The following is a 12,064-nucleotide window of genomic DNA, read 5'->3' on the forward strand; positions in this document are numbered from 1 at the left end:
CGACCTTTGCGAATAGAAAACGAGCCTGAAGCACTATCGGCAGACCGTCACGTGCTTGGAGAAGCATGCACACCTTTGCCATAGCTCTGATACCGGTTTGTTGGGATGAGTGCACAATGGAATGGGAGACAGAAATGGACGAAGAGCAGTGTTGAGAGTGAGAGTGAGAGAATACCAAGACGAGTGTACCAGAAAGTCACGATACACTTGTATATGTCTATACAGACGGAGATTAAGGAACTTTACATCCGAAAGGACTTTACACCCAACACTAATTGCCAGATCTTACCAAAGTGAAGATTATTTTGACAATGCCTTTTGAGAGGAAAATAGAAATCGGTCGAAATTTTGGAGAATGACAAGGCATTAACTTTGGAAATCTGTCTAAGGCCATTTGCAACCATATTAGTCGCGCTTTTTCAAAAATGAATATAACCAACCTTTTGTATATGAATTGTTGCCAAGATATATTGGCTCAATGATTCAAATTAATTTGATGCTCATATACTTAGAAAGACAATTTATATTATTTGAGTGTGTCAAAATATCATTAAATCGTCATCTTTCTATTCAATGGTGACCAATGGCTAGAGCGCCCTATAATTATACTTGGATTGTCATTGATGAGATGCCCAAGAGAAATTAAAAGTTTAGTTGGGTGGTCAAATTGACTTGAAAGCTCAGATGACTTAGACGTTTACACTCGGATTGTCACATTGACTAGAAGCCCATATAATGAGTGGCTTTTGAAAGTGAAACGAGATACTCATGATCAAAGAAACAAATTGTGAACTGGTGAACCTATATAATGAAGCTCTTCAAAATCTTAATTTGGTGACTCCTAAAATTTAGAAGATTACTATTTTTGACAGTTACTCAAATGGAAATTGTGTTTGCGCTAAAAGCTCCGGAATTTCGCAAGGAACAATTTTGTCTTTTGCGGCTATCTCAAATTCTTAACCATTTGAGAGATTTTTAGAGTAGAGGGTTTAGAAGATCCTTAGAAAAGTGAGATGTTGTGTCAAGAATAGGATGTGAGACACATCCTATACTTGTCAAAAATACTTGTCATTTGTAGCCTCTACTTTACACTTTTGAGCACCCAAGTCCCATATCTATATGTTGGAGGTCTCTCTCTTCATTTGGAAATGCTCTCATGCTGAAATTTCAGCCACATGCTTTGTATTTTTCTACCTATCTCTCATTCAAGAAGCACTTTTTGTTTAGCTTGATCTAATCCAAGCACCAAAGAGGAAAATCAGCTTGCTGTCCTTAGTATGTGGAAGTTAGGGTTTCAAAAAAATTCTAATCTTTAGAATTGTAGAAAATTACCCCTTTTGTATATGGTTCAAGCACTCAGTACCTGTGCTGTGCTTTAATAAATTTCTATAAAGGGGGCCGGGGGGCAGTTCCTCTCTCAATGTGGTGTTGACTCTCTTCTTTCTTTGTGTGTCTGTATGTGTCCCTCTTGCCCACTATCTTCTAACTTTTATGGTGATAATTAATTGAGTTGGTTAAGTTCAAAGTATTGCCATTCTTACGTTCTTGATGAATCTCGAAGTAAAATTCTTGCATAGGCTTTGCCCATCTTGCCTTGTAGCCACCACGAAGATTGGATTGATCACAAAGATACTTTAATGAATAGTGGTTGGTCCACATAATGAATTGGGTGTTGTACAAATAATGACGACATATTTCAAGCCATGGTTGACTACCAACATTTTCTTTTCTTGTGGTGTAACATGTTTGGATATCAGTGAGCTTAAGACTCTCAAATGTGATGGGACGGCTGTCATGTTAAAGAACAACACCCATAGCATAATCAATCGCTTCTGTATGAATCTGAAACGGTTTATAATCTGCAACATTAGTGAAGTGGTAACCAATTGTTTCAATGTTTTAAACATTGATTAAGCTCACTAGTTGAAACAATTGGTGGAGTATTTCTTGTTTTGGATACTCTTAAGCAAACGTGTAGGGCAGAGGCCAGCAAGTAGAACATAGGAGTTGGCACAATAGGCTGAGATGACAGTTGAATCCACTTTGATACCACTGCTGGGTATGGAGCTCATGTGTGACCAACGGGCTATGGCGGATGGAACTCCATTGAGAGAGAGAGAGAGATAGAGAGAGAGAGAGAGAGAGCTCTTGCAAGTACACACAAATTGCAAGAAATAGATTGATAATGATAGTTTTGATGAAAGTAAAAGTGAGAGGGCTTGAATATATACTATGTAGCTAATCCTTTGATCCTTATTTAATGCTAAGTGGTGTAAAAAGGAGTTCACATTTAAACACACACTTTAACACACAATAATGTGTGTTTACACACGAGGATAAATAGAGCTGACGTGAATAAACACAACATTTATTGGATAAAGTACCATGTTTCATTAAATCATTATCTATTACATAAATTCATGGTTTAGGGTTTAGGGAGAGAGAAGGAGATAAAGGAAGAGAAGATACTATAGTCGCCTCTTCCAGTAGGGGACAGCCTCAACTAGAGGACTACGATGTAGACAGCAGGTTTGGGATAACATCGCGTTCCTCGTCACAGAGGAGATGGGACGCTATCTTCTAGCCCCCTTCATAGAGAAGGAACTAGAGCAGGCTTTCCATACACAAGACGGGTAGAAATGCCCGGGAAAGGATGGCCTCTCTAAGGCTTTCTTCACTACCTTCTTGGACATGGTGAAGGACCCTCTATTGATGGCCTTTCAGGAGATTTTCACTTCAGGACAGATGCCAGGGAGTCTATCGGCAGGCCTTATGAGTCTTCTCCCCAAAGGGGGAGACCGGTTGGAGCTTTCCGAGTGGAGACTGATCACCTTATTGTTAGTGGCCTATAAGGCACTGGCAAATGATAGGCGACTACGCCCCTTGCTTCTAGACATCATCCATGACACAGAGAGAGGCTTTGTCCAGGATAGAAGCATCTTGGACAATGTATTAACCTTCTTTGAGGCGACAAAGTGGGCCCAATACAATGGGCAGAGACTGCTTGTACTACTCTTGGATCTTGAGAAAGCCTATGACAGGGTGGACTGGGATTTCCTAGAGGGCAGCATCGTGAGGTTGGGTTTTCCTCAGGCTAGGATTTCCGGGGTCTTCGCACTTTACATATCGGCCATTAGCAGGGTTCTCGTAGGAGGGAGGCAAGGGGAGGAGTTTCGGCTCGAGAGATCGGTCCGACAGGGCTGTCCCGTGGCTCCGTACCTGTTCCTTCTCTTTGCAGAGGCAATGTTTCACTTCCTCAAGTTACGTGTGAGCGGTTTACGTGGCCTTCGACTTTTAGTTAGGGAGGAGACTGAGTTGTTAGACTCAGAGTATGCAGATGATATAACGCTCTACATAGAGGACAATGAGTTGATGTTGGAGAGAGTGAGGTTGGCTCTTGAGGTGTTTTGTTCTGCAGTGGGAGTAAAAATCAACTGGTGAAAGTCGGTTGGTTTCCTCACAGACCCGGACTCTAGCACGGAGTGGGGCTTCCACCTAGGATTTAGATGGGGTGAGCAGAGGACAGACCGTCCGATACCTAGGGTTCGAGGTGGGACTCGACATCACTCCCGCCCAGTAGTTTCTTCCAGTCCTCGATTCTATTCGGAGCAAGCTGATCTATTGGAGCACGACTTGCCTCTCACTAGCTGGCCGAGCCCTGGTAGTCAACTAGGTTCTCCTAGCGACGGCCTGGTAAATCGCCTTGTATTGGTGCTTCTCCTCCTGCGTAATGCAGCTTCACCGCCTAGTGCGGAATTTTCTTTGGTCCGGGTCAGCCAGCTCCACGGATTCCAGGGCCAAGGTGGCATGGGCGATCATTATACGACATGGATCAGAGGGAGGGCTTGGGATCATAGACCTAGAGTATGAGAATATGGCCCTCCTGGGCATGCTAGTTGTCGGCGGCCTCACATTGGGAGGTCCTATTGCAGGAGGGTCTTCAGGACTGTAGACCGAGGCTTGGCGGTGAGTGGAGGCCGTCCTTGAGATGGATCTTTAGGTCAGCCCACATCAGCCCCCCTAGATCACCCTTCCTACGCAACTTGCTCCACGTGTGGTAGGGCCTCCGTAAGACCCTAATCTAGAGCCCCCCAGGCTGCCAGGAGGAGATAGACCGTTAGTTGTTGATTTGGAATCCCCAGGTTAGGGACCGGGAAGGGGCACAGATTGGTGAGCTCCCCTACATCTAGTGGGCTGGTTGGGAGGTTGGCCCGTAAGTATCAGGCTCCCAGCGAGGAGTGGAGCTGAGGAGAAGGGAGATAGACGTAGCGATACCTCAGGAGTGGCTTGCTCCCTCGATCCGAGAGTTGATAGAGCTCGGGGAGGTATGGGCCGCTAGGTTTTCACCAGCAGGCATCCCCCTACAGGTGGCAGGAAGAGTGGGTGGCGCTCCACTTGGGACCTTTTTCACAGTGCACGAGGGGGGATGTCTGGCTCTTGACAAAGGACAGCAGGACGAGGGGATAACTGCCCTTTCATGGAAGAGGATCCGGGTGGTTGGCCTTCAGGAGAAGACATGGTGGCTGGACCCCTTGGTCTTTTGGCAGGAGCTCAGAGAGTGGCGCCTTTGGATTTGGGAAGGAAGGCCACTTGATGAGCTGGAGTAGGATCCGGGAGAGTGGCTTTGGCCGGCCATCGCGGTCGCCAAGAAGCCACCAAGGTTCCTGGAATACACTGCTAGGATTGATAGACACGTACTGATACAAGAGGATATGGATTGGGCGCCGTCATGTAGTAGGCACTGGGCGGAGCAGAGCATTACCGAGCCGTTCCGACGGACCTTCTGGCGCCATTTATGGGAGAGCTGGAGGTCGAGGAGGGTATCGTATTTTTTATGGCTGGTGGCACATGGAGGCTTGGCGGTGGGAAGCTAGCTTGCCTAGATGCAGGAGGGAGTTTGTAAGTGCTGCACACAATAGTCTATGGAAACCCCAAAGCATTGCCTTTGGTCGTGTGAGGTGGCACAGCTGGTGTGGAGAGGAGTATGCCGCATCTTGCGCCGCATATCACCCAGCCTTGGATGTATCCCTTGGGGTTCTTTCTGCTGGCAGGCGGTCAGCTAGGGCCGTCACCTTCTGTATGAGGCCGGGATGCAGGATACGATATTCATTATTGAGGCAGGGTCGTCCGCAGTGGTGGGTTTAGAAGCTCTACCCATCCGCGAGGTACTGGAGCTCACAGCAGACCGCTCGGAGGTATGGGAAATCACAGGGAGTCTTAATGGTTGGCATATTTGGAAGGCACGGTGTCAGATGGCTTTCGGCGGAGAGAGACCTTCAGTACAAGCGACCTTAGTAGAGCTCTGGACCTCCATCATCCACTCACTTTGAGGCTGATGGGATCAGGTGCATGGTGAGTCCAGGGCTTGTCAGGAGCTCCGAGGTCATTTCATGCGCACTTGGGGCGGCCAAGACTTGTTCTTCGTGATGCAGGCAGGCATCCCCAGATGGCGATACACCCCCCTCCATGGCGTCTTGCCTCTATCCCCCCTGACCTCCTTGAGGGGCTTGTATATATGATGTATCTGTGACTTTCACGGGCTCCAGGTTGGTCTGTTGAGCATGAGCACTTCTATGTATTCAGCTTTTTTCTGAAGTAATATAATTAGCCACACTTTATTGGGAAACAAGAAAAAAAGAAAAAAGAAAAAAAGGAAGAGAAGATAGAGGTAGGGAATGAGAAACAGAGGAGGTAAAGGAAGGCAAAAAGGCAAGGTAGAGATGGGAAGATGAAGGGAAGAGAAAGAAGAGGTAGAGGACAAGGAGAGTGTCTAGAGGTATAAGGTAGATGGAGGGGAAGGGGAAGAGCCTGAAGCATATGGTAATATGCAGAGGTGAGGGGTCCGAGAGACAGAGACAGCCAGCCCAGAGGCATAATTGGACCATTCGGAATGCTTTTCTTTTTGATTAAGCCTCTAATGTTCAGGGACATATTGTGAGGCTTAAAGGTCTCTTGCATTGGCAGATAGATCTCATTTGGCACTCTGACTTATTTCCTCGGGAGGAGCTACTTCCCTGGCATATGGCAATTTCCTCTGCGTCTTTGCCATGACTTTTGTAACTCTTTTGTTGTTTGGTACTTTATAAATATAACATCCATTATGAAAAAAAAGAGAGTTTCTCAGATGACCTGATGGTCTGATGTAACAGAAAGTAAGAGATACACAGAGAGAAAGCTGACCTGATGGTCTGATGTAAATATGTACTACTTAATTCAATTATCTTCATGAAAAAGACAGCCAGCCCAGAGTAATAAAAAGAAAGGGCCAGAAAATGGGCAGGAAGACCCCTTTTTTAAGTTCCAACAATCAATTAGAAAAAGGGGCTATTTTTTTCTGATTCAGAACTGGATGGATCTTATACAGATAGGACAAGTTCAACTGGACTGTACAGATTGTACAGGTCTGATTGGACTGTGCAGATTGTACAGTGTGTATCCATCTGCAGACTGTATGCAGGTATGGTTGTGGCCTGTTCCTTGGTCCCTTGTATAGAACTTCTTGATAAATACAGTTGTCCTACCAAAAACTGTCTTCCGTTTACTTGAACTTTGATTGATTTTCCTTTTTGGGCTGCACGAGAGCTGGATAATTGGCCAGCATGTGAGGATTAAGGTTGGCCTAATTGTGGTATCTTCCTCCTTACTGAGTGGGATCATTAAAATCCCAGAGCTAAGGAAGGTTGCATGGTCCTCCTTAGCTCACCGAATTGCTCTCTGCAGTCCTGGTGACTACTTCAAAGGGTCTGTTGTATCCTGCTCACTGAGTGGGATTGTCAAAATCCCATGTTCTGTTCTGTTCTATCGTCCTCCTTACAGATGGTTAAGATCCCACAGCAAAGCAAAGTTGCATGCTGAATACACAGAGAATGACTTTTAGCCTAAAGTTCGGCCCAGGAGGTGTAAATACCTGACGTCCTTATGTAGGTTGTGGTATTCTGGAGCTTTTCTTAATGTGATTCTTGATGCAAGCTGTCGTTTGCTATTCCAAGATTACCTGGTAGCCACTTGTCCAGGAGTTCCTTACCGAGATTTTGCCTCCAGCTGTGAGCCTGTAGTACTAAGCACATTGGAACTGCCTGTTGCTGCCTGCTACTTCAAGGTTGCGGTGAGGGGATTAAAAGTGAAGGCTGCTACAGTGAATGAGTTGCAAGGGTTGAAGTAAAGAGAGAGATACCTTGGAGAAGTGAAATAAAACTAAGGGGGAGAGCAAAGGCAGGACAGAAAAGAGGAAGTGAAGCAATTAGCAGGAGGGGGGCTCAGCCATCATGGGCCTGCAGCAGGGGGTGTGTTCAGGTGCAAATGGTGAAAAAGGCAGGATGGGGCTGGTATTGGGGCAGCAGGAAATGGCAAGGCTGTTTTAGCAGCTGAGAGCAGTAGGGTAGTGAGAGAAGGGGGCGGGGGAGAGGGAGTAGGAGACAAAGCTAAGGAGAGGGGACAGGGCAAGGGCAAGATGTAAGCGAGCTGGAGGGTGAGAGGGAGGGAGCATCTCATGGGAAGGGGAGGGGGTGGTGAGGCAGCAGCTCTTTCTGTAGTGCGGGAACCAGATTCCTGGCAGCTACCATGTACTGTGTTCTAGATTCCAAATTTTGTATGTTCCTGGCTATCCTCATTCAAGCCATATACCCACAATTTCAATTGCTGTTTTTTTTACTCGTATAAAAGTGTTAAGATGTCATACTGTGCCTTTGTTTGTATCTCGATATGTGTATGAGGATGTATGCGTCCATATATCTATGTATGTATAGACAGACACAAGAGAGATGAATAGATAGACAAATTGACAAACTTATGAACCCGTATGTATATGGAGAGATGCACAGGCAGACACTGACGCATGTTAGGGAGTGTGCAAGTCTTCCCTAAGTTCATTAATTCTGGTCACCTCTTTCATTATACTGTTCATAAAATGACTTTCGCAAAGTTTTCACATTCAAAGACACATCCCTGAGCCATTACGACAGGGACCGGGTGTCTTGGAATGTGGAATGAGAAGTTCAAAAGAAGTGTAAATACTTGTATTATTATTATTGTTTGTGGGCATTGACAAACTTTTTTGAGTGTGTTACAATTTTTACTCTCTAGAGGGAGTGGCTTGTTGAAGTACTTTTAGTAGGTGCTTCTAAGTTAGAATGCATTTCATTTTAAAGCAACAGAAATGTGATGCTTGTTTGTAATAGTATCATCAATAGTTGTGCAAACGTCTTGAGCAGTCAGGATTCAGAGGATTGCATAACCTTTGTTATTTCGACACACATGATAGATGTTGAAGGGTAGTCACAACTAAGTCCTCTGTGCTTCTGACTTGTGAGCATGTTGTGCTGAACTTTGCATTGCACCCTCAATACACGTTTGTTTACCTCCATTTACTGTTCAATAAACTTCTTTATTTAAAACAGGCTAAGCGGAATGCTCGGGCAACAGATTCACCTGTGGATACGAAGTATCCTTATCATATGGTTCTTTTATCTGAGAGTTTTATAGAGGCTCGGCTTTCTCTAACCCGCTCTACCGGTTCATCAGCTGCAGTTCCTCCTGTAGGCTTACCTAAGGTTGAACCTACTACTGTTACATCAGGACCTATGGCAGTGCAATCACCTGCATTGAATGTCAGAGCTACAACAGTGACATCAGGTCTATAGAACACTACTTTTACTACAAAAATGATTTTTATAATTTACATGATCTAGAATGAACTAGTGGTGCTTGTAGCAGGTGTAGTAGGGCGCCAGGGAGCAAACGGAGTCATGGCTGCACACTCTGTTAAGTCGGTATGTGAAACTCTTACATATTCTAGAATTTATACTGTCCCTTATGCTGAAATTGATAAATTGACAAAAACTATGTTTGGATTTTGAGAAACTGATGAACCTGAGTCTGACAAAATCAAGGTCTTATCTGCCTGTGTTCTCTGAAATTTAGAGGGTTGATTTGCCAAACAGAAACTAAGACAGTGTTTTCATGGATAGAGTTGAGAGGCAGGCTCCCATACATTCAAAGTCAGTGCAGGCAAACTAAGTGAGGATGTGCCATAGATCTACGAACTGCTACCTGGAATTTGATGAGTAACAAGCAGCAAGCTGAATGCTGTCAAGAGCCCAGTTGACTTGAGAACATAAAAGAGCTGCAAAAGCAGCAAACTTGAGTAAAACATAACTCTACAACATTCAAGGACCAGGTCAGGGGTGCAGATTAAGTTGTCACCATTTGTTGATCTAGACTCAAAATCCTCACAGAGCCACAAGCTAGGAAGCTTTCAAGTACAGGTTGGTGGACATTATTCTGGTGTCCCATCCCAAGAGTGAGCGTCCATGGCTATCCTAGCTTGCTGACACTAGTATTTGATCTAATTGTATGTCCCTCTGGTCCCTGCCCCTGGAAGGGTCAACTAGACAAAAATGTGATCCACACTTAGCTTGCCTTGATGGCATGACATACTCCTAACCTCCTTAAAAAGCTCAGAAGAAAGTAGGTTAAACTTGCAGCCAGAACAACTCTATAGTCTTTGAGACTCCAAACATAAAACCATCAACAGTTCCAAATGAATCGTAAGGGTAACTCTATTTGATAGCTCCATCAATGTCAGAATAAGCAATAGTTGTGCTAGAGGTGATCTTCTTAAGATGAAACTGACATGCTCTTTAGAATTCGGCTTTGGGAAAAACCTCATTATAGACATATGAACAGACCACAAATTACCATTGAAATCAACGGTGAATTAAAAGGAATGTATAGTTTGTCTCTTTACAACATCACAAGATCATGAACATAGTTAGTAACAAGACAATGTAAACCACAAACAAGAGCAATGAGGACAATAAAAGGCAACTCAATAGTTATGAAGATCATGGGTTGTTACCCAAAGCAAGCCACATAGTACAGTTACAATAAGCTAGAGTTGAGATAGCAAGAGAGTGTGAAGCATCAGGTGTAGGGGTGCTAAATGCCTTACAGGCTGCAGGTGGTGTGAGACTTGAGAGTGTTGGCATGGAAAGGAGCCTGGAGGATTTGCTATAAGTGCCTCCCAAGAGGAATCCTAAAAAGTCTTTCTTTGTTACTTGCATAGTTCTAATGGTGCCTCTTGATACGCATTAAATGCTGATTAATGATAGATGTAAGTCAACAAAGTGTTGGAACATGGAGGACTTGCTATAAGTGCCTCCCAAGAGGAATCCTAAAAACGCTTTATTTGTTACTTCTATAGTTCTAATGGTGCCTCTTATACTCATTAAATGCTGATTAATGATACATGTAAGTCAACAAAGTGTTGGAACATGGATGCCCTGCTCACTAAATGCTGATTAATGATACACATAATTCAACAAGTGTTGGAACATGGATGCCCTAGTGTCACAAAAATTGGACATGCCTCAGAGATGGCACAAAGAAGAGCTTTAGGGATGAAGCATAGGATGAAGAAACATGTAGTAGCTCACCGATGTCCAAGATAGGCCAAGAAAGAGCTACTTAAAGCTCCAAGAAGACCATATAGTGGTCTTGAACCATAGGTGGCATTCAAAAGGGCATGCAATGCCAAAGAAAACGGTGCGACCATGTCCCAAGCCATTGAATCTTGAATATGCTAAGGCATTGACTTGTGAATCACTTCCTAGGTACTAGTGCTGGTTTCCTTCTGCAATAAAATGAAGCAAAAAGTACACCCAAGCAGGGTCAATCACAAAGTGCTTTGAAGATATGCTCAAGATGTATCCAATCGCAATTTAGTGAAAGCACATGCACATGTTGAGCCACCAATATGAAGAGATGCATTAATCTCAAATTTGCATGTGTTAATGCCTAATTTATTCTCCTTAAGACAACCCCAGCAAGCATTGAAAATGTCTGAAAATCCTTGATAAGATAGCTTATTGTGAGCATTCCACTTATCCTTGATCATTATTCAGCCAGCCTTCTCCAACCTGCTGCCAGTGCCCTCTTGGAGTGCAGCTGCCATCATCCCAGAGGAGCTTGTTTGATTTTGGAGGTTCCCACCTGTTGTGACAGTCATTCTCTGTTGTCCTCCAGCCATGCAACTGCATCACCCAGCTTCCTGGAAATGCGCCCTGGTGTTGTCCCTGAAGGGTGCCAACCAGCCTAGATGACATCTGTTACCCTGTCGCCATCATTACAGCAGCTGCATTTTCCAGTCCCAGCCTGTATTTCATCAGTTTTGAGGCACCCCTATTGTTTGTCATTACCTTGTCATCATTTGCTGCTTGTGATGCTGTCATCTCAGCCAACATGCCTGTGTTTTTGTTGCCTAGTCTCTCCTAGATATCTTGCTGCCCAGAGAACTGCATTTTGCTCCCTCCACTGCTGCAGATGACATCATTATCACTGATGACTGCTTCTACTGCGTTTCGGGGTTTGTCATGTGTAGGACAATCTTGAGCTGTTTCTTAGCATCTCCAATATCACTCTTAGCTCACCTAATCCCTAGTCCTTGAGACAGAGAGATTTGAGGCCCCACATTGTATTATTACATCTTCATAGTTGTTCATGCCTGTTGAACATTGTTTAGACTGTGTTCTTCATGTTGTCATAAATTTTATGTTTCTTTTTGTATACCTTAACATTTCTTTGTTGCACTTATTGTGGTCCTCCATAGTTTTGGTATAAAAACACTCCTATCCATGGACACTTTTTACCTTCTAGTTGGAGAAGGGTTTTTTCCCCTTGGATGGACACTCGCCATCAATGGGTGTGCTATTTTAGTACCTTGGGGATTGTACTATCATTATCATTCTCACATTAGTGGATGCGACATTCTACAACTCTGTTCAGTCTTAGTGTTCGCTTGTTCACTATGAGAGAGTGTGTGCTACTGAATCCTAACCTAACAATGGCATCAGAGCCATACCTTTTTTCAGCTGCCACTCAGCGTTTGAGCTACCACCGTCCTAGCTGTCATTTGAGCTTAGTGGCTTTCCTCCCTATGGGCTATTGCTATACAAGTTTCAGCTGTGCTTGTGGAGTCTCGACATCTACATCGTCTGTTCGAGCCCCATCTCTTGACTTGCTTGCTTGTAGCGTGTGTGTTGCTATAGCCCAATAGTCGTGTTTGAAG

General features: G+C 44.3%; 1 protein-coding gene across 5 annotated transcripts in view; it reads left to right on the plus strand.

The window, feature by feature from the left end:
* Positions 1-12,064, plus strand: part of PFT1 (phytochrome and flowering time regulatory protein (PFT1)) — a 194,660-nt gene that overhangs the window by 97,893 nt on the left and 84,703 nt on the right. For 3 of the 5 annotated variants that reach the window (XM_087689221.1, XM_087689223.1, XM_087689225.1), the window contains 2 exons: positions 8,397-8,631; positions 8,710-8,768. In XM_087689221.1, the coding sequence (XP_087545347.1) occupies positions 8,397-8,631; positions 8,710-8,768 (294 nt within the window). The remainder of the gene's footprint in view (positions 1-8,396; positions 8,632-8,709; positions 8,769-12,064) is intronic. The other 2 variants (XM_087689222.1, XM_087689224.1) reach the window with 1 other exon arrangement.

This window comes from Lygodium microphyllum, chromosome 12 (assembly GCF_053477565.2).
Source record: "Lygodium microphyllum isolate KBCC chromosome 12, Lygodium_microphyllum_v1.1.10, whole genome shotgun sequence".
NCBI classification, from domain to species: Eukaryota; Viridiplantae; Streptophyta; class Polypodiopsida; order Schizaeales; family Lygodiaceae; genus Lygodium; species Lygodium microphyllum.